The sequence below is a fragment of the Cervus canadensis genome, chromosome 8 (genome assembly GCF_019320065.1).
Source record: "Cervus canadensis isolate Bull #8, Minnesota chromosome 8, ASM1932006v1, whole genome shotgun sequence".
Lineage (NCBI taxonomy): Eukaryota > Metazoa > Chordata > Mammalia > Artiodactyla > Cervidae > Cervus > Cervus canadensis.
In genome coordinates this window covers 2,870,694-2,895,438 of record NC_057393.1, presented here as the reverse complement: position 1 = coordinate 2,895,438, position 24,745 = coordinate 2,870,694, and the positions used below count along the sequence as shown (strand labels likewise).

At 52.0% G+C, this 24,745-nt stretch overlaps 1 protein-coding gene across 5 annotated transcripts in view; it reads right to left on the bottom strand.

Moving 5' to 3' along the window:
* Positions 1–1,313: 1,313 nt before the first annotated feature.
* Positions 1,314–24,745, bottom strand: part of C8H10orf143 (chromosome 8 C10orf143 homolog) — a 57,187-nt gene continuing 33,755 nt past the window's right edge. For 3 of the 5 annotated variants that reach the window (XM_043476078.1, XM_043476076.1, XM_043476074.1), the window contains one exon: positions 1,314–3,470. In XM_043476078.1, coding sequence (XP_043332013.1) covers positions 3,369–3,470 — 102 coding nt within the window. In that variant the 3' untranslated portion in view covers positions 1,314–3,368. The remainder of the gene's footprint in view (positions 3,471–24,745) is intronic. The other 2 variants (XR_006270802.1, XR_006270803.1) reach the window with 2 other exon arrangements.

Below are 24,745 nucleotides of genomic sequence, written 5' to 3'. Positions count from 1 at the left end.
ACTCTCTATTCTCAGATGCACTTTCCACATTGTAGCATCTCTGACATGCACTGTCTTACAATCAAAGGCACAGTCTCGCAGTGAACTGCTGCCTGGCACCCTCCTCACTCGAGTTGTCCCCCTTTGTGGTACCATGTGGGGTGAATTTCCTTCTTCCTAATAGTGATTCAGCATTGGGATGAAAGGACTTTGACTATGCAGAAAAGTACCCAAGCAGGGCAGCTGATTCAAATTGGGTACTGAATCCAGAATTACAGTATTAGCAAAGCAAATACTCATCGTTGGGAGAATGACGGGGAGGTCCCATGTTTCTTTTGCCAAACAACCACCCAGCACTTTAGGAACCTGAATGACGGAAGAGGCCCACGAGGAGACCAGGCTGGGTCGTGTTTGGTGACCGGGACAGGTGCTGAAGGACTGACCGTACCGCTCCCAGCAATGCAGCCCGAGGCAGGAGAAATGGCCGAGGCCTCGGAGTCAATGAGGAACTCAGAGCACCAGAAGCTGTTGGGACTGATGCTGGGGTTGCAAATGTCTGTCGTTAATGCCTTTCATCACAGTTTAGTCATGCGTTTTCTTTCTTAGTTGTTCATAAAATCATCGTAGAGCCCTCCAGATCCATGGGTTTGGGATCTGTAGATCGAATCAATTACAAGTAGGATTCCATTGTATATAAGGGCTGTGAGCATCCTTGGATCAGGTACGTACAGACGTCCTGGAGCCCATCCCCAGAAGATACATCGTACAACTTCTAGCACTCAGACTGATGAGTAGAAAGATTCTTAATTAACAAAGGTCTTGCAAACCAGTACCTTTAGTGTGTGACTCACTGCTGGACGTTTTCTGTTTTATTCTACTTCATTGTCTGAAGCTTCTGGCAGTGACCCACTGCACTGACCTCCCGGCCCACTGCCGTCTGCGATTTGAGAAGATGACGCTGGCAGCCCTCTCCTCCACCGCACATGGGAAAACCCCCCGGGAGGTGGGAGAGAGGTGTGGAGTCTGAACCAACGCCCTCTGATAAAAGCACAACCCACACAACCAGAGTAGGCACGTCCCTGGTGGCCCGGTGGCTGAGACGCCATGCTCCCCGTGCAGAGCCCCAGCTCGATCCCCGGTCAGGGAGCTGGATCCCACACGTCACTGCTAAGAGTCCGAGCGCCACAACTAAAAGATCCTGTGTACCCCAACTCAGGTCTGGGGCAGCCAAAATAAGTAAATAAATATTAGGGAAAAGAACGCAACAAGAGCCACAGGCACAGCTGAAAATTCCCCAGTAGCCACACGAAAAGTATAAAAAGAAGCAGGTGAAATTATTTTTGATACTATATTTCATTTAACCCAACGTATTAAAATATGTCGCCTTAATATGCAAACATATGCAAAAATTCTCAATGAGCTTTTTACACCCTTGTCTTCATACTGAGTGTGTGGATCTGGTGCGTGGCTGATACTTACAGCCCATCTTCGTTCAGATAAGACTCCTTTCCAGCGTCACGCTGTTGGAGGGCACAGCTCTGGAGCTGGGGTGAACAAAGCTGTCAGGGAAAGGGCCGAGTGACACGTGTTTCAGATTCTGCCAGTCGACGGTCTTTGGCACAACTCCTCAGCCCGGCCTCTGTCGTGTGGAAGCAGAAAGCAGACACGGAGGACACCTGCGTGTCTTCAGTCATGCTCCGGTGACAACGCATTTACAAGAACAGACTTGTCCCAAGGGCCAGAGTTTGCCAAACCCTGATGTGGGTCATTCCGGGCCTGAAGCCAGCATGTCTGACTCTCCAGCTCGAGCCAACAAACCCTCATTTACTGTTGGCCTAGTGAGTGAAAGTGAAAGTCACCCCGTCATGTCCGGCTCTTTGCGACTGTATGTATAGTCCATGGAATTCTCCAGGCCAGAATACTGGAGTGGGTAGCCTGTCCCTTCTCCAGGGGATCATCCCAACCCAGGAATCAAACCAGGGTCTCCTGCGTTGCAGGCGGATTCTTTCCCAGCTGAGCTACCAGGAAAGCCAGGTCATCAAAATCCCCGCTGAAGCTCTGCCATTTCGGGCTCCGTGCACAGAGGCCCCAGGCGGCCCTCCTCTGGGGCAGTTCCCTCCCCTTTCTGCTCACCCCTCGGCCTGCACGGGCCCCGCCCCCTCCCCATCCGTGCTCCTCCTGAGATCTCAGCATCACCTCTCCTCCCCCGCTCTCCCCATCTCCCCTTCTCTTCCAGGAGGTCAACAGCTGGGTTCTGCTGCCTTTGAAGAGTGCGTGGGGACGTGAGGTTGACTTCATGAAAGGGCATCATCTCTGGTGGTCCAGGAACCCCCAGTCCAGGGAGCAGGGAGGGCTGTGGTACTGGTCCAGGGCAAGCTGGCCAGTCAGGCGGGGATGGCCCTCCGAGGGCACAGACTTTCTGGGTCTACAGAACAGCTCTCACTGCAGCCCCTGTCTTGGACGCCTGCGGGGCCTGGGAGGACCTGTTGGACCCAGCACGTTGGCAACTCTCACGGCTCCACGTGGGCCAGACAGCTCCAGCATCTGACTTTGGCTCCACGCCAGGCACTTGCCCAGGCCTCCACAGAAAGGATTTCCAAGTGACCGACATTAGCCTGTGCTATGCTTAGTCACTCAGTTGTGTCCAACTCTGACCACATGGACTGTAACCCACCAGGCTCCTCTGTCCATGGGGATTCTCCAGGCAAGAATACTGGAGTGGATTGCCATGCCCTCCTCCAGGGGATCTTCCCAACCCAGGGATTGAACCCGGGTCTCCTGCACTTCAGGCAGATCCTTTACCGTCTGAGCCACCAGCGAAGCCCAAACATTAGCCTGATGGCTTCCAAGTGCTATCCCAGAGCCAAGCGAGCCCTGAGTGACAGTGGAGGGAAGCAGACCTTCCAGATTTACCTGCCAGTCCCTCACCTTTCCACGGGCAATTCCTTGTCCTCAACTGCCCTCTGACGATGGGGTGGGGGTGCTGGGGGACCTGGCTGATGAGTCTCTGCCCTGAGGTTTTGGTCTATGAGCGCTGTAGACCCACTCGGGGACCGCTGGCCATCATATGGGGAAGGCTGATGGGAAGCAAGGGTGAAGGAAGCCAAGTGCAGGTGCAGAGAGGCGTCCGGAGGGACCAGAGGCACTGGTGGCCGTGGGTGTTGCTTCCAGGCCTGACTCATTCTTGCTCTTCCAGGGCCAAGTGGCTCTTAGAGATGGTTCCAGGTCCTTGCAATAAGCGCCTGGCTGCTCAGCCAGCTCCCATTTCATTCCAACCACTTGCAGACAAACGAGTCCTATTAAGTCCTGATAAATAAGCGCGATCTAACCTGAGTGGCTGAAGGCACGGTAAATGCAGAGGTGAGAAGGGGCCAGGAGCGGCTGGGGGCTCACAGCCTCAGGAGACTCCCTTCTGATCTGCGGGCCTGCCGTCCCGGGCTCGGTTTCGCCTCCCCTGCCCGGGGGAGAAAGCACCTGCTCGCCTTCTGTCCCTAGGGAAAGAAGCAAGAAAAGAAACACCTTCAGAAAACATGTGACTTCCTTAATATCACATACAGCTTTGGGGTATTTCAGGGGTGAACAGTGGAGTGAGAAATAAAGTCCCCCCCACGCTGGGGCAAAGGGGGCTGCTCTTCACAACAAACTTCCTGCACAGATTGAACAGAGTCTCCCCAAACCTCTCACATCTACCCAGCACCTTGGAGGTGATGATGCTCAGACATAGATCTCTGCAGGTGTAATTGGTTAAGATGTCATCATTCTGGACCCAGAGTGGATTTGGGGGGCCCCAAATCCAGCGACTCATGTCTTTGTAAGGAGAAGACAGGCACACAAAGGGACAGAACACACAGGGGAGACGGCCGCGCGACGGCGGAGGCAGCTGTGACCCGCGGAAACGGGGGCGGCAGGAAGGACCCGAGCAGCGTCCAGAGGGTCCCGGCCCTGCCACCCCAGGACTTCTGCCCTCGAGACCGAGAGAGAAGAGATTGTTGTTTTAAGGAAGGCTTCTTCCTCTGGATTCCCCTTGCCTTGTGCAGAGGGCACTTCAGTGACGGTCTCGGAGGACGTCAGCGCCTGAGTCCACATCTGCATCCCTCGGCCGCTGAGCGCCTGGTGGTGACCCTGGCCCCCGCCACCTCCACGCCTGGCCAGAGAGGCATCTCCTGAGTGGGTGGCCAAGTCCGCTCACGGGGGGAGCAAACCTCGGACGCACTTAAGGAAATAGCAGGTGGGGCTTCGCTGGCAAAGCCGGGATCTGAACTGTTGCTGTTGATCACGTGCTTGACGTACGTCAGCCGTGCTGCAGACTCCTGTGGCCTGGGTGGGTTCATCTCTCCTGCTCTGAGCCCCATTTGCTGGGTCAGGTGATGGAGGCCTGGCCTGTCCAAGGTGGCCCTGGCATCCCTGCCAGGAGCCGGGACTTTCAAGGGGATGACTGAGGTTACAGGAGGTCATGGGGTCATCCACCAGGACTGGCGTCCTTATCCGAAGAGACACGGGAACAGAGAGAAGAGACATGTGAGGACGCAGGAGAAGGCGGCGTCCACAAGGCAGGGAGAGAGGCCTCGGGGTCCCAGCCCTGCCTCCACCTTGACCTTGACCTTCCTGCCGCTTGCACTGTGAGAAGACCCATTTTATTTTGCTTAAGCCCCCAGCCTGTGGCCCTTTGTTCCAGCTGCCCTAGCACACAAATACCCAAGCCTCCCTGATCTTATTTGTCCTTAACATTCAGTTTTAAAAATAGATTCGTTGATTTTCTGCCATCTTCCAAGATGGGTATAAGTGTTTCAAAATCTATGTCGACAGGTCGAGGGACGCTATGGACGTTTTTGGAAGCCACCCCCCCCCCCGCCTCCCCGGGCGTGAGAACGATGCTGTCTCTCTCCAGAACGTGGCTCAGGTGCTCAAGTTGTGCCCGATGGTCTCACGGGAGAACAGTATCTGTTCACAGCCCTGACGGTGGGTCGCCGGGGAGAAGATGTCATGACCTCACGTGGACAGGTCACGGGTGTCATGTCCAGGGCGTTGGCCGTGCTCCTCAGGCTTCACACTGCTTGCCTGGTTCACAGCAGAGGGTTCTGATCTCTGAGCGCTTCGAGTCCTTCACCCACAAAACCTAGGAGGCACCCCCACGCTCTTGCAGAGAATTCTCTGTCAGGCAATTCCAAGGGATGTTCATGAGGAAGATTTTTCCTCGCACTTGGAAAGGGTTGTGTGGATGAGGCTGGGGAGTCCAAATGCTCCCAATTACTGGAACGTTCCCCTAATTTGAAATATTTCCCCCTCAAGCTCCCAAGGATTTGTGCAAACATTCCCAGCGTTCAGGTGTGGATGCCGGTGGGAGGCGGAGCAGGTAATTCAGCGTTCTGTTAAGGTGATAAAGACCTCCCCGCGCACATAGAAATACAGAAATGGAGCAGGGAACCGGCAGTCAGCAGCTGAAACATTGCCTGTGGGCCTCAACGAGAAACAGGCCCGCTGGTCCCACGGATGCACGGAGGGGACCCCAGTGAGCCAGGACTGTGTGCTGGGGTCCTCCAGGCTTACCTCCTCCTCCAGCGATGTTCCTGGCCAGGGGAGGGCTTGCCTGGGGATTTGCCCACACCTGACACTCACTGGCCATAAAGGAGGTCCCGTGAAGCCCCAGACCACCAAGTGTGAACAAGCGCCCGTGACAAGGACTCCAGGCCCAAGATGCGCCGGAGACCACCACTGTCTGTCACAGGAGGCACGTTCCCGTGTGACATCGGCCAACCATACAGAACAGCGGGGCATGGTGACTCCCAGCGTCCTGACTGCTCACAGGACTAAGGGGTCCTGAGTGAGGGGAGAGCCGCAGGCTCTCATCCTCAGTTCCTTCGTGTTGTCCACCACGCTCACAGCCCTCGGGGTTGTGAGATGAACGTGGAATGGTGGTCTGGGGGGCTGCAGGGCGATGGAGAAAGCGGGGGTTTATTCGTGGGAACAGAGTTTTCCTTTTGCAAGATGAGCAGTTTTGGAGACTGACTGCACAGTCATGTGAATATACTCAGGCCTGGTAAATTACACCGAAGATGCTGGACTTTGAGGTTAAGTGTGTGTGTGGGCTCAATAGCTCAGTCGCATCCAACTCTTTGCGACCCCATGGATCGTAGCCCACCAGGCTCCTCTGTCCACGGGATTCCCCAGGCAAGAATACTGGACTGGGCTGCCATGCCCTCTTCCAGGATGTTAAGTGTATTTCCCCATAATTAAAAATAAATTTAAAATAGCAAGACCCAGCTGTAACAGTCATCTTAAATAGGTTCCTTTAAAATAGTTACTTGAAATATGAAAACTTGGGCTGAGCATAAAGCAATGGAAAAAGACCTACCCTGAAACCAGGATGCAAAGAGACCTGGCGAGGTTACACTAAAATCACACAAAATAGAACTCAAGACAGCCGTACAAGACAGAAGGAGGAACATCCCCAGAACTCTGGACTCTGGGCTCGTCAGGCACGTGGACTCTGAGCTTGCACCCCGATCACCGCCTGTCCATAGGTAGTGTCTCTGCCCGCTTTCCTGCTCTGACCCCTGTGCCCCAGGTCAGGCAGAGTGGTGGGCTGACCCCTGCAACCCCCTCCCTGGGAGACAAGCTCTGGCCATGTATCAGGGACGGATGCCCGGCAACATTACGGGAGCTGGCCCCGCTCCCAGGCTCGCCCCCCAGCTGGCTTGCTCGGGCTCAGCACCCCAGGTTCACAGGCAGCATCCCAGGTGCAGCCCGCAGCAGAGACCAGAGGGGCTGGGCAGCAGTGGCCAGGCCTGCCCAGGCCAGGGAGTTCCTGGGGGCTGTGCCCTGGGACACAGAGGGATGGGGTGAAGGGGAGAGCCCCAGTCCTCAGTCTGGGGTTTTCCTTCCTGTCTTTAGCCAAGGCAGGTAATGGCACGCGAGAAGAGGACTCGGCCTGATGTGTCTGCCCCTCGGGGCTCCGAGCGTGTTGGAGGGGTGTGCACACCCCTCACTCAGTACTCGGGGCTGTAAGGGAAACAGCATAAGGTCTTCAAGGTTCATCTGTGTTGTAGGCTGTGTCAGGATTTCTTTTCTTTTTAAGGCTGAAGAGTGTTTCCTTATATGTAACGTACCATGTACATGTCAAGCGTACCATGTTTCGTGTCTCCCTTCCTCCACCGATGGACAGATGGGCCGTCACCCTCATTTGGCTGCTGTGAATAATGGTGCTGTGAATATAGCACAAGTATCTGTTCACGCCCTTGACTTCTGTCCTTTTCGGGATATATGCAGAAGAGGAATTGCTGGATCATATGGTAACTCAATTTTTAAGTTTTGAGTAATCACAATGTTTTACATTGTAAACAGCTGCCCACTAATGGTGCACAAGGATTCTAATTTCTTCACATCATTGCAACCTGTCACTTTCTGGGTTTTTGACTATAGCACCCTAGTGAGTATGAGGTGTGGGTCTTGCTTTTTAAAGTCCATTCTGACAACTCCTGGCTTTTAATTGGCATGATTCAGTCAGTTCAGTCACTCAGTCATGCCCGATTCTTTGTGACCCCATGAATTGCAGCACGCCAGGCCTCCCTGTCCATCACCAACTCCCAGAGTTTACTCAAACCCATGTCCATCGAGTCGGTGATGCCATCCAGCCATCTCATCCACTGTCGTCCCCTTCTCCTCCTGCCCAATACCTCCCAGCATCAGGGTCTTTTCAAATGAGTCAACTCTTCACATAAGGTGGCCAAAGTATTGGAGTTTCAGCTTCAGCATCAGTCCTTCCAATGAACACCCAGGACTGATCTCCTTCAGGATGGACTGGTTGGATCTCCTTGCAGTCCAGGGGACTATCAAGAGTCTTCTCCAACACCATAGTTCAAAAGCATCAATTTTTCTGTGCTCAGCTTTCTTCACAGTCCAACTCTCACATCCATACATGACCACTGGAAAAACTGGCATGATTAGTTCACTAAAATTTAATGTAATTTTTCATGTGGTTGGATTTAAGTCTACTAGTTTATTATTTATTTTCTCTTTGTTGCCTTTGTTTTGTGCTCCTCTGTTCCTCATTTTCTGCCTTCTTCTGGATTATTTGAATATTTTTTAAAAAAAGTCTATTTCAATTATCTATGTGTTTCACCTGTACCTCCATACCTCACCCTGGTGGCTCAGATGGTAAAGAATCTGCCTGCAATGCAGGAGACCTGCATTTGATCCCTAGGTCAGGAAGATCCCCTGGAGAAGGAAATGGCAACCCATGTCAGTATTCTTGCCTGGAGAATCTCATGGACAGAGGAGCCTGGTGGGCTGCAGTCCAGGGGTCACAAAGAGTCAGACACGACTGAGCAACTAACACTATACCTTAGACTATTAGTCGTTGCTTGGGGATTAAAATATACACAATACCTCCTTGAATTTCAGTCTAGTTAGAGTTAATACTGTGCCAGCCTATGTAAAATGTAGACACCTTATAACTTAATAGGTCCATATGTGCCCCCAGACCTTTAATCTATTGTTGTCATGTGTATTATATCCATAGACATAATAAACTGCAGAAAACAATGTTATAATTCTTTGCTTTAAACAGTCATATAAAGAAATGAAGATTTCAAAATTCATTTACATTTACCCATGTATTTCCCAGTTTTGACATTCTTTGTTACTGCCCTAAAATCCAAATTCCTAACTGGTATCTTTTCCCTTAAAGAACTTCTTTTAGTATTTCTCATAAATAGCAATAAATTCTCCAAGTGTTATTTAATCTGCAAATGTTTTCCTTTTTGAAGGACGCTGTCCCTGGTTACAGACTCCTAGGTTGATGGGTTTGTCTTTCAGCATTAGACGCGTCATTCCACTGCCTTCTGGCTTCCATAGTTCCAATGGGAAGTCTGCAGTCATTCAAATCATATTTTCCATAGTTTATGTACATACGCATATACAATGCCTGTAGATTTGTCTTCCCTAGTGGCTCAGATGGTATCTGTGTATAGTGTTTCTTTGGCTGCTTCAGCAATCTCCTCTTTCTTTTGGTTTTCAGTTTAGACATGATTTTATTTGTATTTTTCCTATTTGGGGTTCACTGAGCTTTCTGAAACTCAAATTTATGTCTTTCACTTAATTTAGGAAATTTCTTGGCCACTATAACTTTGAAGACTTTTTCTCCTACATGTCCATGTTTTGTCTCCTCTTGGGACTCAAATTTCATGTGTTAGACCTTTTGATTCTGTCCTAGATGTTTCCAATAATAATTCCTTCATTATTTTCAATCTATTTTCTCTCTCTTCTTCAGATTAGATTGTTGATATTCATCTATAGTGAAGTTCACTGATTCTTTAGTCTGTTATCTCCATTCTGGTAATAAGCCAATCTCCTCCATTTTTAATTTCAAATATTGTAATTTTTCAGTTCTAGAATTTCTTTGTGGTTCTGATTTTTACATTTCTATTCCTTAGTTGAGATTTCTTATCTCTTCTTCCACTGACAGCATATTTTTCTTTACTTAATTGAGTAACTTAATAACTTAACAGTCATCTCCTAATTCCAACATCTTAGGATCATCTCAGAATTATTCTCAGTTGGTTGACTTTATCTTGAGACCAGGTCACATCTTCCTGTGTTTTTTTTTATCGTATATCAAGTGATTTTAGATTGTATCCTGAACACCATGTGTTGGGACTGTTATGTTGCAGAAATCCTGGAGTCTATTCTAATCCTCCAGAGAATGTTGATTTTTCTGTTTTTTGTTTTGGTATGCAATTAACATGATTGGACTCAAACTGCAAACTTTATGTCTTTAGCATCAACTCAAATCACAGTGCAGATATTTTATTTTAGCTAAACTGCCTTGAGTCTGCCACAAACATGCATGGTTCAGGGGTCAGTCAGAGATTTGGGTAGAGTTTTTTCTTATTTTGCAGAATTTGTAGTCTTTATGTGCAAGAGGGTTAGGTCCAGTAGGAGTTTACTTGGCTATACCTGTATGCTTGTTTCTAAAGCAGAGGTGTTTTGTACACCTGTCACAAAGCTGGGGGGCCTCTGAGCAGGTAACTTAGTGACGGGTAGAAACACCTTCAGAAGAGATTAAGGAGTAAAATTCAACTCTCTAGGCCGAGGGCAGAGCCAGCTGTGAGCAAACCTGCCTTTTTTGGTCTGCTCAGGCTGCCACCATTTTGTGGCTTAAACAACAGAAAATTATGTCACTGTTCTAGAAGCTCAAAGTCCAAAAGTAAGGTGTCAACAGGTTTGGTTTTTTTCTGAGGTCTCTCTTTCTTGGCATGTATTGGGTTAGCCAAAAAATTTGATTTGGGTTTTTCCGTAACACCTAACAGAAAAATCTAAAACAACTTTTTGGCCAACCCAATAGATGGCCATCTTTTCCCCATGTGTGTGTTTTCCCTGTGTGTATGTCTGTTTCCCAATCTTTTCTTATAAGGACAACAGTTGCATTGGATGGGGACCCACCCTAATTAACCTCATTTAATCTGACACGACTGAGGAACTGAACTGAACCGAACTGAATCCAAAATAACTTAAAGACTCTTTCTCCAAATAGAATCACATTCTGAATTACTAGTAGTTAGGACTTCAGTATATACATTCTGAGAAGGAAGGAATTCATCCTGTTACACCACCCTTCAAAGGCTAAGGACCACCCTCTCTTTAAAGACTGTAGTTAATTCAGTTGATGCACTCAGCAGTCCCATGCTACCCCCCATATTCTGGTAAGGAAGCAGGCTCTGGGAGATGCAGCCATGGAGCTACTGAATGGCGCATCTGGTGCCCACTTCCCACGTCAGCCTGTCTGACCAGGAGCCCAGTTTAGGTGTTAGGCTCTGGTCCTCTAAGCCCAGTAGGTCACGAACACCACCAGATCTCATAACCTCCCATCACAGATCCAAAAGTGCCAAGTGGGACAGTTCCCGTGTTGGACAGAGGGGTCCAGATGACTCTGCGGGCTCCGTCTGTAGCTCAGCACTGCCTCCTGGGAGCCCCAAGAGCCTGACTCAGAGGCAGGCAGCTCTCTTTGAGGCACCCAGCAGCAGAGCTGGAGCCTGTTTAAAAGCCCTGCCTGGCACCTCACCTGAGAGGGGGGCTCCTTGCTCATCAGCAGCTGTCTCCACCCACGTCTCAGTGGTCTATATTTGATGGCAAGACAGAGAAGCAGTTGTGACTCCATGTGGGTGTGAGTCACTATACAGTGTCTGAGCCCCCAGAGGATAGCCCGGCTTTAAGACAGCTAAACAGCCCACCTCAGGGAACAGCCACAGAAATGAAAACTTCGAGGGCTGTGCCGTCTATGGAATGGGGTTGGCTCTTCTGAGGGGCAGGTGGAGGGAAGAAGCAACACCTGGAATGAACAGAATTGGAATGCTTTGGAAAACTGGGCTTCAATGTCATTTCCTTCTCCAGGGGATCTTCCCCACCCAGGGATCAAACCTGGGTCTCCTGCATTGCAGGCAGATTCTTTAGCATCTGAGCCATCAGAGGTTTTAAAGGGCAGACAATGTTGAAGAGCATGGGCCAGCCCTGAGCCTCCAGAGAGTCCGGTGGATGGGCGGGAGGGGATGGACAGGCAGAAAGCCTGCTGGCTGTTACAATTCTCTGTAGCCATGTTGCTGGCTCATTTTAAAGTCAAAGAACACTTTCAACCAGGCTTGATTCATGCAACCATATTGATGAAGCATATTTATGCAATTTGCCTCAATTACACTGTCTAGGGACCAGCTTGGCAACCCATTCATCCCCTGGTAAAATATTTGATAAACAAAATCAGAGACGGATCACTTAAAATCCTGAATTTCACCAGCTCCCATTTTCTGAAAAAAGGAGTCAGAGTGCTTGACCTTCTGGGAGGAGGCAGTCAGCTTTGTCCTATGTCCCGAGAGCCTGGCCTCCCCACAGTCTGGCTGCTGCCGAGTCACCCCTCACTCAGGAGGGGCTGCTGCATGTTCGCATGTATCTTGCCACCAGGTAACTGTAGCCCAGCGTGTTGCCCAGTGTAGGTCACAACAGGAGGATGTGCAATTAAAGGGACAAAAATACCCCAAGGAAATCATCGCGGGACTTATTAATATCAGACCCGTAGGTGACAACTGTCAGACAATCGGTCAACAAGGGGCCCGTGTCTGCATGATCCCGGCTAACCCGTTATGATCTTTATGAAGTGTCCTTCTGGGGGGTCTGGATCTGCAGATATGAGGGGGAGCCCCTTCCCTTTTATTAGCAGCTAAGCTCTTTATACTTGGACCATATTGCAGCAGGTTAGAAGTCTAAGCTTTATTGTCTTATGTTATTGAAAATCCAGATTCCGGCAGGCTTCTCCCTCAGGTCACGCTTTGTCTGCGAATACATTCTCATTTTTCCATGTACAGAGACCGTCTGGAGAGAGGCAGAAAAAGATTAGGACTGTAATATACTTAAATCCAATTTATTTGCCAGGCCAGAAACTTCCACCCTCCACAATTGCTTCCAACCCAAGATGCTGTCTTTAATTCTTTCGTGACAGGGAGAAACACGGGCGCCAGTTCCACTGGGTCCAGGCAAAGAGGAAGGACCGGGTCCTCAGGCGTCCAGGCCAGCGGGGGGCCTGGAGGGGGTCCAGACTGAAGTTTCTGGTTCAGACCTTCTCATTTGTTTTTGAGGAATGAATCTTCAGTCGTGTGTTGTTCGTCAGAAGAGAAACGTGCTCGTTAGAGAAGAAGGCAGGTCGGGAAAAGCCCGCTGGCCCGTGAGTCCTGTCCTGGCCACCAGCTCCTGCCCAGGTGTCAGCTCAGCCAGCAGGGTCCCTATGGCTGCTGCCAAGGTCCATCTTCACCTGCAGTGACTTTCCCTCCAGACTTTGCCTCTGGACACAGGCAGGAAGTCTGGGAGGGAGATGATCTGTGTGGGTTGTTTTGGTAGCTAGCATGATCATTTTGGGGCTTCCCAGGCTTTACCTGGGCTCAGATGGTAAAGAATCTGCCTGCAATGTAGGACACGCAGGTTCAGTCCCTGGGCTGGGAAGGTCTCCTAGAGAAGGGATTGGCTACCCACTCTAGTATTCTTGCCTGGAGAATCCCATGGACAGAGGAGCCTGGTGGGCTACAGTCCTTGGGGTCACAAAGAGTGGGACAGGACTGAGCAACTAACACTTTCAGTTGTTTTTTTTTTTTTTTTGCTCAGTGTAAATGATAGGATACCAAGGCCCACAGGGCAAGTGGGGAGGGCAATGGGGTGCCCTGGAGGGTACGCTTCCCACCCCCGCTGGGCCAAACAAAGTTGAGTTCCTGCCTTAGCCCTGGACAGCCCAGTTTGTGAATTTGGCCTGGGCGGCCCCCTATTACTGTCTCCTAGCCCTGCCTAAGTCAGTCCGGTGTGGCTCAGAGCACCCTGACCGTGTGTGCCCTTCCATGCCAGGCTTTGACAAAGGGAGGAAGCAGAGATGGCAGCCCAGAAAGAAGTGATGCCCTGGGGGCCTCTGAGCTCAGGGGGAGGGGGACACATGGGGACAGCCCCACGGCAGGCAGCATCTGGGGAGGAGCTTGGGAGGTGCTGCCTAATGACCAGCTGGGGCCGCTTTGCCTGGAACATCCCTGTTAACACTGAGAGTCACGGGCCCCAGGAAACCCTCGGGTGAAGATGGATCCACGCACTTGGCCACCTTGGTGGCCAGAGCCTAGCTCAGTGATGCTGTGTCCCATCTGCCCATCTGGGGGACCCTGGACGTCAGCTCCCCACCTGGGCCTGTTTCCTCGTCCAGACACCGTGGACGATAAGGAGGCCTTTTACCTCAAGGAGACCTCTTGGATTTTCACACTCTGTGTTTGGATCCGTGGCCTTCCCCAGGGCACTCTGGATGCCTTTAAGGAAGAGAGTGGGCTACCATCAGTTTGCCATCCCCAGAGCGCCAATGAGCATGATTCATTCAGAGACGGGGCAAGATGTACCAGCCTTGATGGTACAGAACTTGGGATGAGACATTGGCTGTCCTGGGGAAGCAGTCCATGGTCAGCAGGAGGCAGCCTGGGAGCTCCAGTCTCTCGACAACTTAGCCGGTCAGCGTGCCCAGGATGGCCTCCTGTCCTCTGCCTCTCTCCCTCTTCATGGGGTGAGGGTGAGAGTGGACACACGGATGAAGGCATGAGAAGTCTGAGCCTGGGTGCCTCCTTCTTTAGGGAATGCTGGGAAACTCAGCTGCCAGCAGCATAGAAGGCCCGGGTCCCTGCATCATCAGCCCCTAGTCCCTTTTGAGCTAAAGGCCACCCTACCAGCCAGCCTGGGCCAGGCAGTCCACAAGGAGCTATCATGACTGTGTGCTAACATCTGCTGGTCTCTGCAGTGCAAGGCACATGTGAACACTGGGGTTTCTCCAAGGTGAAGGTCGTGACAAGGCTGCTTTTGCAAAACATCTCAGGCAGTGGGTCATTTGGTTCATGGACTTCAAATTCTGTACCGGCATCAAATTCTCCTTACTAGAAATGACAGCAATGGAGGTCTGTGCTGATTCTCCCTTGGCCGGGCCCACGCTGCCTGCATCCCATGGTAATGGGCCTTCTTCAAAAGAACAGGAGAAAAGACCATGGGAATGAGCTGGAGGCCCACGGAGAGGATCCCTGAGGGCTGTGGGGGGCTGGGGGTCACAGCATGGCCTCCTGGTCCAGAGCACCATTCCTGGGCACGCGCTGACATGCAAAGAGATACTTGGGTCTTGGTCAGACCTCCGTGAGGCCTCCTGGGGTGGGTGGGGGATGCTGTGACCGCCTACGTGCTCTCATCCCTTCCTGCCACCAAAGGGCAGAGTTGGGGAAATCTGTTCCACTTGGAAGGAGACAGGCTTCCAGGCTGACATCTTGCCAGGATGATGCTGTGTTTGAGACAGAGACAGGACATCTCAAATGCAGGAGGCTTCACAAACTGAAACCTCCAGGGGCCTTGACAGGTGTCATTGTCCCCACATAGGATGTTTGACCCCAGAAGGGAAAGAAGACAGTGGTCCCTTCCAAAGGCTCAGAATGCAGTTTTGGGCATAAACCTGTGCACAGAATCAATTTTTTAGGAGGGTGAAGAATTGAGTCAAGAGTAGGAGCATTTTACACATTAAAAGATTTTGCCAAATTGTCTTCCAAAATGACTGTAACACTTTTCTTTGCTATCAAAAGGATTGAATGCCTATTTTCCAACATCTTCACCAGCACTGAGTGTTTTGCTTTTTAAAACTTCTTGCTAAGTTGATAGTAAAATATCTAATAGATCTGACTTTTATTTTTAAACTTACAAGATATAGCTATAGCAAAAACCCAAGCGTTTATCAATAGGATGTCAGCAGCATGAATTATTGCTCATATAATCGATGTAATAATACGTGGGTCTTAAAATAATGAGCCAGATCTGTGCTGATGAGCTATGCCCACAGAAAGGACATCCAGGACACAGCGTTAGTGCACTCACTCATGTGTGCACACATGCACACTCATACACACGCCCTAGGTGGAGGCATCCATGGGCATCGGGTGGGGGGTAAACATGAGACAGAGCTGGCCCAGCATGAGGGAGGCCATCGCCTCGGAAGTCAGGGCTGGACCAGTGTTGGGGTTAAGTCAGAAAAAGTGCTCGGAGTCGCCAGGTAGATGCAAAGGTCACCCTGCAAGTGTTAACCAGGTAGGGCGGTTTGGAAGGAAGCAAGGAAACTGCCTGAGGAAATGCACGAGAAAATGCAAAATCCACCAGTTGGATTGAAGGTACATTCTTACAAGAGTCTGTAAATGGGTAAGTATAAGTGCATTCCTCCTGTCAGTGGCCGAGGCTCAGCTGGACATGCTGTGTCCCAGCGCCCGCCCCACAGAGGGCTGGTCATGCCAGCTGGCCAGGCCCCCAAAGTGGCATCCTCTGCCCCCTCTTCTCCGTGGGCTCCAGGGGTAATTAGGCTGTGGGCAGGGTAGGGGGCCTGCCCAGGTGATCAAAGCCCACCCCCTGAAGAAAGTCTCGGACCCCATTCGGAAGGTTTGGCTTTCCTGGAGGGCGGGGGCCAGCTCCATCAGCCCAGGCCTGGCTCCTGGGGGCTCTGACGGCCTTCCCTGCAGGGCAGGCCGTGAGGGAGGCACCTCGCCTTGAACTTGCACTAACGGTGTCCCCCTTCCTGCTTGCAAGGCTCACCCCGTGTTCCTCAGGAGAGGGCCTTCCCAAACCACGACAGCCGTGACTGCTTCCCGTGGGCCAGGCCATGCCGCCAGCTCGTTTGAGAACAGAAGGGGGACTCTGCGTGTGTCAGGTGTCTGGCACTAGTCGGTAATTAAAACAGCATGGGCCCCACCCGAGTGCGCGGACCACAGGGGCAGCCACAGCCCTCCTGCGCTCCAACACTGGACTCAGCATTTCTGCAGCACTCCACCCACTCTGAGCCGGAATCGTTTGCTTAGAACCCATGGCACAGAAATGATGGGAGCTGCGTGAAGACCTTCATTCCAGAAACGTTTTTCTTCTGGGGAATTTTCATTCGAAGCAGAGGCTTCAAAACAAATGAATGCAAACAAGGAAGTGTGATGAGGCAGCCCCAGCATGCCCAGTCACACCCACACGATGGAGGTGAAGTCACGACTCAGAAAGCTATGTCCAAGAGTGGCGGGGATCACAGATGCAAACACTGGTGTGTCTCGTTTACTAGGTGACCATCCCCTAAACCTATCAGATGCACTCCTGTATTCCCAGGCAGACTGATAAAGTAGTTTGATACAAATCAGTTGTAGATTAGATTCTGCAAAGCACATTTTCCTAGGAAATCCAATTGCACCTGCTTTGGTTTCTGGGGCGGCATCCGTTATCTGGTGATGGTACAGGAATTGTGCTGCGGCTCCTTGAGTGGGAAGGGCGCGATCCCTCATCCGACAGGGGTGGGATGAGACTGCTCGAGGGGGTTCAGCAGGGAAGGGGCTGCACTGGGCACCCTTGGGTCCTGGGCTGGCTGGGCAACCCTGCTGGGCCCCTTGGCTGGTGCCTCCCCCACCAAGACGCGCCCGAGGGGCCCAGCCTGCAGGCCATACATCCGAAGGCAGGCGTTCGGTGGAGCTCACCGCAATTTATTTTAATTACGTGTGACATAAAAAGACCACCTACAGATGAGACAATGCTGCCATAAGAGTCTCAAGGTTACTGTAGGGAATACTTCATAACTGAAGTGTGTTTTCCCCAAGGACTTATACTACCATTTGATTTAATTTTTAATTTTTACATTTTAATCAAAAATAGATCAAATGGTGGTGGTCTCTCCGGGGAAACATACTTCAGATAGGAAGCCGGCCACGCTCCTTTTAAGTATGTAAGGCTGCCATCCTCCTATAAGTCACGGGCGGCGCCGTCTGCCAGCCGCCCCTGCCGCGCACTGGGCGCGTTTCCCTAGCATCGAGGCCGCTGGCAGCCCCACCTGTGCCAACCCGGCGTGAGCGTTAGACAAAGACGAGAAGGTCGTTCAGTCAGTGCCCTCCGCACCGCCTGGGGCCTCGGGTCTCCGGGGAGAGGCCAGTCAGTCTCCCACGGGGAGTCCCCTTACCTTTCCAGGGCAGGGCGGTGGGCAGTGTGAATCACATCTCGGGGCGGGGTGTGTGTGTGCGTGCATGCACACTTGTGCACACTTGCCCTGTGTTCTAAATGACAGGCAGTAAAACTCTGCAACTGCAAGGAAAGGCACACACACTCTTATCCAGGGGGCTCGTCACATCGCCACCTTGCGGGTGGCCCGCACACCTGCTGATACCCAGGTGGGCTCCAGGAGCAGCCACCCGACCCGCTGCGTGACCTCAGATGACCCACAGGTGCACTCCGCTGCCTCTCTGGGCTTGACGTTCTCACCTGTCAGGTGGGGACAAAGCTGGCACGTGCATTGTCGTGCAGCTCAAGTGTCCATCAGGGACCATGATCTTACCGCCGCCCGGGGAATAAGGGTAGTCTGCTCTTTCTCTCTCCTCCTGAGTGTCCCCACAGGACCCTGGAGGCTCTTCTCAAGGCTGTGTGCCTGGTGGGGACACAGCCAGGAAAACGGGGGAGACCAGGGCCTCCAGCAGCTGTATGCTTCCCAGGGGCTGCCTCAAGCCTGGGCAGTGCCCACAGCTCTGTACCTGCCTGGATCTCCCGTTTATAAGTAACCCAGACACCAGCCCTCCTTCCAGGCTTCCAGGCTCTAGCTGCCATTACAAAGCAGACCCCAGAAAGCTGGGGGGATTTGGGGAGGGGAGCGGCCCCACCCACTTCCTCTAACCCCTGTCGCTGGGACTGGCGACGCCCTGGCCACTCTTCCCTGTGTGTATATTTAACTCAGCCCTCTGGTGCCCCAGGTGATGCAATGGTAAAGAATCTGCCTGCCAATGCAAGAGACACAGGAGACGTGGGTTCAATCCCTGCATCGGGAAGACGCCCTGGAGGAGGGCATGGCAACGCCCTCCAGTATTCTTGCCTGGGAAATCCCATAGACAGAGAAGCCTGCTGGGCTACAGTCCACGGGGTCACAGAAGAGTCGGACATGACTGAATGCCTGAGCACACACGCGCTGGTGCCCCAGGTGGGGATGTTCCCCACCTCCTGCCCACGTCACTTACACAAGCATCCACTCGAAGCGTTTCTTCAGAATTAGCTCCAGGGGAAGGACGCAGTTCTTCTGAAGAACAGGTGTGCCTCCCCTCTTTGGACCCGTGGGGCACGCAGCAGACCACCTCTGTGCCCTAGAAGCCCAGAGAAAAAGTTTCCGCTCTCGTCAGGCGCCCGGGCGCCCCGGCCCGTCTCCTCCACTCTGGTGCCCGGGTTCTCCGCCTTCACCTCGGGGCTCATCACAGACGAGCTCTGTGGTGGGCTGCCGGCTCCCTGAGGCGGCTGCGGGGCAGGGAGGGGAGAGAAGGCTGGTCTGGCCGTGGCCCCTCTCTGGGCCCTGCCCACCAAGGCTGAGGGGGCAACCTGCCTCTGTGGGCACCCCGCCCGCCGGACAGGCGGGCAGGTTGATTGGGGGCAGGCAGCCTCTTCCCCACCGCCCTGCCCTGCCCGGCCCGAGACCAGTACACCTGCACGCCCACCCCGTCCCCGCCCTGGCTGCAGCCCCGGGACAGCTCTGCGGCCCCCGAACAGGGGTGCAGGGTGAGAGGGTTTGGCTGTGGCTCCAGACGCGGGGGCCTGGGGAGGCTGAGGCTTGCAGGGAGCTCAGTCAGCTTCAGGCTCTGAGGGCCACTGGGACCCGCCCAGTCACACAGGTCCCCGGGGTCCACGGGATTTTCTCACGGGCGTACACAGCCCGTGCATCGTGGAGAAAGCTCACGCATGACACAGGGAGCCGGGGACACGCGCTGTCACTGGACTGTGTCACCCACGCAGAGGCCCCCGGCTCTAGGCCCTGGAACTGGGGCTCCACCCTCAGCGCGGTCCCAGCCGAGTCCCTGGGGGCAGCCGGGGTGGGGAGGAGGCCCAGCCTGGCCTCACGCTCTCCTAGCGCCGTTTGATCCCAGCCCTCGGGGCAGTGATGAGCAGGCGTCCGGACGCCTGGCGCGGCCTGGACTCCCGCCTCCAACCACCTGGCCCTGGTCCCCGTGTGCTGTTTCTGGCCTCCGCAGTGTGCACGTGCGGCTTTTCTCAGCAGGACAGGATCACCCTGGACAGAGGCGGGGAGGGTCTGGGGACAGGAAGCAGGTGGTGGGCTCGGCCGGGAGGTCGGAGCTGTGGTATCAGGACCAGGAGCTGGACTGGTCTCGGTGGGCCCCTCCCAGCAAGCCCCTAGCCCCGCTAGCCGAACACATGGCCGGCCTGGGCTCCTGACGTTCAGAAGCTCGTTAGAAATCAGTTCCCGGGGCTCCGCTGCCGGCTCAGGGGTAAAGAACCACCTGCCAATGCAGGACAGTCAGGGATCGACCCCTGATCCGTGAAGATCCCTCGGAGCAGCTCGGCCCGTGAGCCACACTGCCGTCTGTGCTCTGGGGTCCGGGAGCCGTGAGCCTGCAGCCTGCGCACCGAGCTCCGCAGTGAGAAGGCCGCACACCACGGGGACGAGGAGCCCCCGCTCGCTGCGACTAGAGACACGCCTGCCCGGCAACCAAGACCCAGCACAGCCAAGAATAAATCAGTGATGTTTTTAAAGAAATTGGTTTCTGTTGACTTTGCGGATACTCACTGAAGCGGCCTGGGTGCCGGGAGCCCTGCCCAGCTCTGGGGCACCGATGAGCGAAGCCCCAACCTCGCCTCCACTCGGCCGGAGCAAACCCCACCCTCGCCCTCCAAGGCCAGCCTCCCCCAGGGCTCTGCAAGGGGACCGGTAGCCAGAGGTGGCCGGGCGCCCTGGGAATGGACGGGGCGGTGGGCAAAGGCTCCATGGCCTGGCCTCATCCATAACTTATAAACATCACCGAGCCACAAAGGCAGCAGGAGAAGGGGGCGGCAGGGGATGAGACGGTCAGATGGCATCACCCACTCAAAGGACATGACTTTGAGCAAACCAGCTGGGCCCGTCGCTGTTGTTCACATGGTCTTGGGGACACAGTCAGATCTTCCAGGGGGAACCTCTGGCCTTTTCCAGAACAGGGCCCAGACCGTGATAGCCCTCACTAGGGTATGCGCATCTGTGTTAGGTTCTGCTGTTGGACTTGACGATGGAGGCCCAGCTCGCTGGCCGTGGGATGCTCTGTGGTCCCTCTGGCCTTTCCCAGAACAGGGCCCAGACCGTGATGGCCCTCACTGGGGTCTGTGCATCTGTTAGGTTCTGCTGTTGGACATGAGGTCACAGGCCCAGCTTGCTGGCCGTGGGATGCTCTGTGAACCAGGCGGGCACAAGGGCCAGCCAGGCAGCTCCAGAGCCTGAGCTTGTGGACCAGGGGTCGTGAGCGCCTCTGTCAATTACCCCGGATGCCAGGGAAACCACGGCCTAAGTGGAACCATCTGGGGGACAAAGAGGCTTTGTGGAAAGTGCCCTCCTGCTCCGGTCGAGGAGAAGCCGCTGACCATGTGGAGAGGGTGGAGGGGGCCTTCAGCGGCCACCACGGAATGCGGGACGCAGTGGGGCGGGGCAGCGCCGGCACTCAGAGCAAAGACCGCTGGCGAGGGCAGCCCTCCCCCCAGGGCCCTGCGCTCTTTCTAACTTTATTGTGGGGAGAACACGTAACACGGGATCCGGCCTCGCCAGGGCTTGTCTCGGGCAACACACGCAGTGTGGTGGACACAGGCACTCCGTCGTGCAGCAGAGCCCCGGGGCTCAGCCGCTCTGTGCATCCAAAAATCTACCCGCCCGGCAACCACCCCCCCACCGTGTCCCTCCCGCAGCCTGCAACCACCGTTCTGTTCCTGGCTTCTGTGAGCTTGACTCTTTAGTTTCCTCGTATTGGTTGAAATCAGGCAATATTTATTCTTCTGTGACTGGCGTATTTCCCTTAGCATAATATCCTCCAGGGTTATCCGTGTGGTCACATAATGCAGGGTTTCCTTCTTTCTTAGGGCTGAGTAATAGTCCACTGTGTGCATGTACCACATTCTCTATCCATTCATCAGTTGATGGCCATTTAACTGGGCTTCCCCCGTGGCTCAAGTGGTAAAGAGGCTGCCTGCAATGCAGGAGCCGCAGGAGACGTGGGTTTGACTCCTGGGTCTGGAAGATCTCCTGGAGGAGGAAATGGCAAGCCACTCCAGTATTCTTGCCAGGAGAATCTCATGGACAGAGGAGCCTGGAGGGCTACGGTCCATGGGGCATCACAGAGTCAGACATGACTTGAGCGACCGAGCACCCACGCAAGGCCATTTAGCTGGCCTCCATGCCTTGCTGTTGTGAACAGTGCTGCAGTGATCACGGGGCTGCTATCATTTTGAGATCCTGACCTCCATTCCTTTGGCTGTATACCCAGGACTGGCATTGCTGGATCATCTGATGGTCCTATTTTTAATTTTTTTAATTTTGATTTTTTTGGTTCATCATGGATTTTTTTTTGCATCAATTACATTTGTTTTTTAATTTATTTTTTGGCCACACTGTGTGGCATGCATGATCCTAGTTCCCCAGCCAGGAATCAAACTCTCACCCCCAACAGTGGAAGTGTAGAGTCCCAGTCACTGGACTGCCAGAGAAGTCCCTCTATTTTTAACTTTTGGATGAACCTCCATACTATTTTCCATAGTAGCTGCACCATTTTGCACTCTTATCAACAGTGTGCAAGTTTCAAATTTCTCCACATCTTTGTGAACCCTTAGTACCTATTGCTCCATCCCAGCAGGAGCTTAATGCTATCTCACTGAGGTTCTGCTTCACATCTCTGTGATGATCAGTGATGCTGAGCATCTCTTCATATGCTAGTTGAAGGCATCACACTTTCTGATTTCAAAATACATTACAAAGCTATGTAATAAAAAAAATTACATACTGGTATTAGGGCAGACATATGTAACAGAATAGAGCTCAGAAGTAAATCCATGCACGTAAGATCAAGTGATTTTTGACACAGGTGCCAAAAGTACACAATGGGGAAAGGACTGTCTCTTTAACAGATGATGCTGGAAAACTGGATATCCCCACACAAAATAATAAAGCTGGACTCTTATACCACACACACCAATCAACTCAAAATGGATTAAAGATCCAAAACTCTAAAACTTCTAGAAGCAGACATAGGGGAAAAGCTTCTTGATATTGATCTTGGCAATGACATGGCATGTCATGTAGCGAAGTGAAAGTCGCTCAGTCGTGTCCGACCCTTTGTGACCCTAAGGACTGTACAGTCCACGGAATTCTCCAGGCCAGAATACTGGAGTGGGTAGCCTTTCCCTTCTCCAGGGGATCTTCCCAACCCAGGGATCAAACCCAGGTCTCCCGCATTGCAAGTGGATTCTTTACCAGCTGAGCCACAAGGGAAGCCCAAGAATACTGGAGTGGTTAGCCGATCCCTTCTCCAGGGGATCTTCCCAAGCCAGGAATCAAACTGGGGTCTTCTGCATTGCAGGCCGATTCTTTACCAACTGAGCTATCAGGGAAGCCCCACATGGCACATAATATGAAACCAAAAGCATAGGCAACAGAAGCAAAACTAGACAAGCTGGACTATGTCAGAGTCAATTTAAAAAAAAGAAAGAAAGAATACCATTTACAGCAACACAGGTGGGCCTAGAGATGATCATACGAAGTGAAGTAAGTCAGACACCATATGATGTCACCTATTGTGCGGGATCTAAAAAAGTGATAACAAATGAACTTATCTGGAAGAAAGACTTAACAGATACAGAAAACAAGTCTATGTCTACAACAAAACAAAGAGGAAAGGTGGTGGGGGGTAGGATAAATTAAGAGTTTGGGGTTAACGTATACACACTACTATACATAAAATAAACAGACAACAAGGACCTACTATACAGCACAGGAACTATACTCAATTCTATAACAACCTAAATGGGAAAGGAATCTAAAAGAGGATGGATACATATATACGTATAACAGAATCACTTTGTGTGCATCTGAAACTGATACAATGTTGTAAATTAACTATACTCCAATATAAAATAAAAATTTTTAAAAATAATAAGAGAAAACATTACTTTCAGCACCATTGTTTTGCTACATATATAAAGAAAATCCATTCTTGGTTTTTGCTACATATATAAAGAAAATTCATTTATATAGGTTATGCTTCAATTACACATTTCACAACCTCCCCTCCAAAAAAGAATAATTGGTTAATATTTGGAGAAAAACAAAGTTAGATGTAACGCCCTTTATGCCCTAAAACTCTGTAGCTAAAGCACAAAGTTTTATGTGTTAAAAGTGAAGTCAGGGGCTGCCCTGGGGGTCCAGTGGTTAAGAATCTGCCTTGCAATGCAGGGCACACCAGTTTGTCCCGGTCCAAAAGATCCTACATGCCAGGAGCAATGAAGCCCGAGTGCCACGACGACTGAGCCTGTGCTCGAGCCCGTGACCCACAGGAAACCACCACAATGAGAAGGCCACACACCGCAAGAGAAGCCCCCGATGCCACAACCAGGAGAAGCCTGCACACAGCAATGAAGACCCCGTGCAGCCAAACGTAAAAAATAAATTAAAAAATGAAATCAGAATCATGCAAAAATGTAGGCCATAATTTACATATCAGTTCATGTAACATACATGATCTGGGGGAAAGGAAGGTCTTTCTTGAATGGCTCCAAGGCTAGAAACTCGCTAAAAGGAGGTCAAGAGTTATGACAGCTAAAATCATCCAGTAAATGATGCTGTAGACATCACGGAAAAGAAAGTGAAAAATTATAAATGGGGTAAAAATATGGGCAACAAATAAGAGGAAAACAGACATAACAGCCTTAATATTTAAAGAACTCCTAAAAATAAATAACAAAGAGAAGCACCCCAACAGAAAAACATCCAAAGACAGATCATTCACGAAGGACAAACGTGGCCGATAATACACATTAGAAACACAATATGGGACCCACACGTTAAAACCACAAAGTCAGTGCAAAGGTCAGACTGGCAGGGACTAAGAAAGAGCTTTTGCCAAAAAATTAAAATTGAATCTGATCAAGCTTCTGGATCAATAGCAATTATAGTAAATACCAAGATCTCAGTTCCCCGACCGGGACCTGAGGCAAGCTGCTGTTGCTGCTCAGTTGCTAAGTCGAGTTGACTCTTTGCCACCCCATGAACTGCAGCTCACCAGCACCCCTGTCCTTCACCATCGCCAGGCCCACTGAATCAGCGATGCCATCCAGCCATCTCATCATCTGTCCCCTCTTCTCCTCCTGCCTTCAATCTTCCCCAGCATCAGGGTCTTTTCCAATGAGTCAGCTCCTCGCATCAGGTGGCCAAAGGATTGGAGCTTCA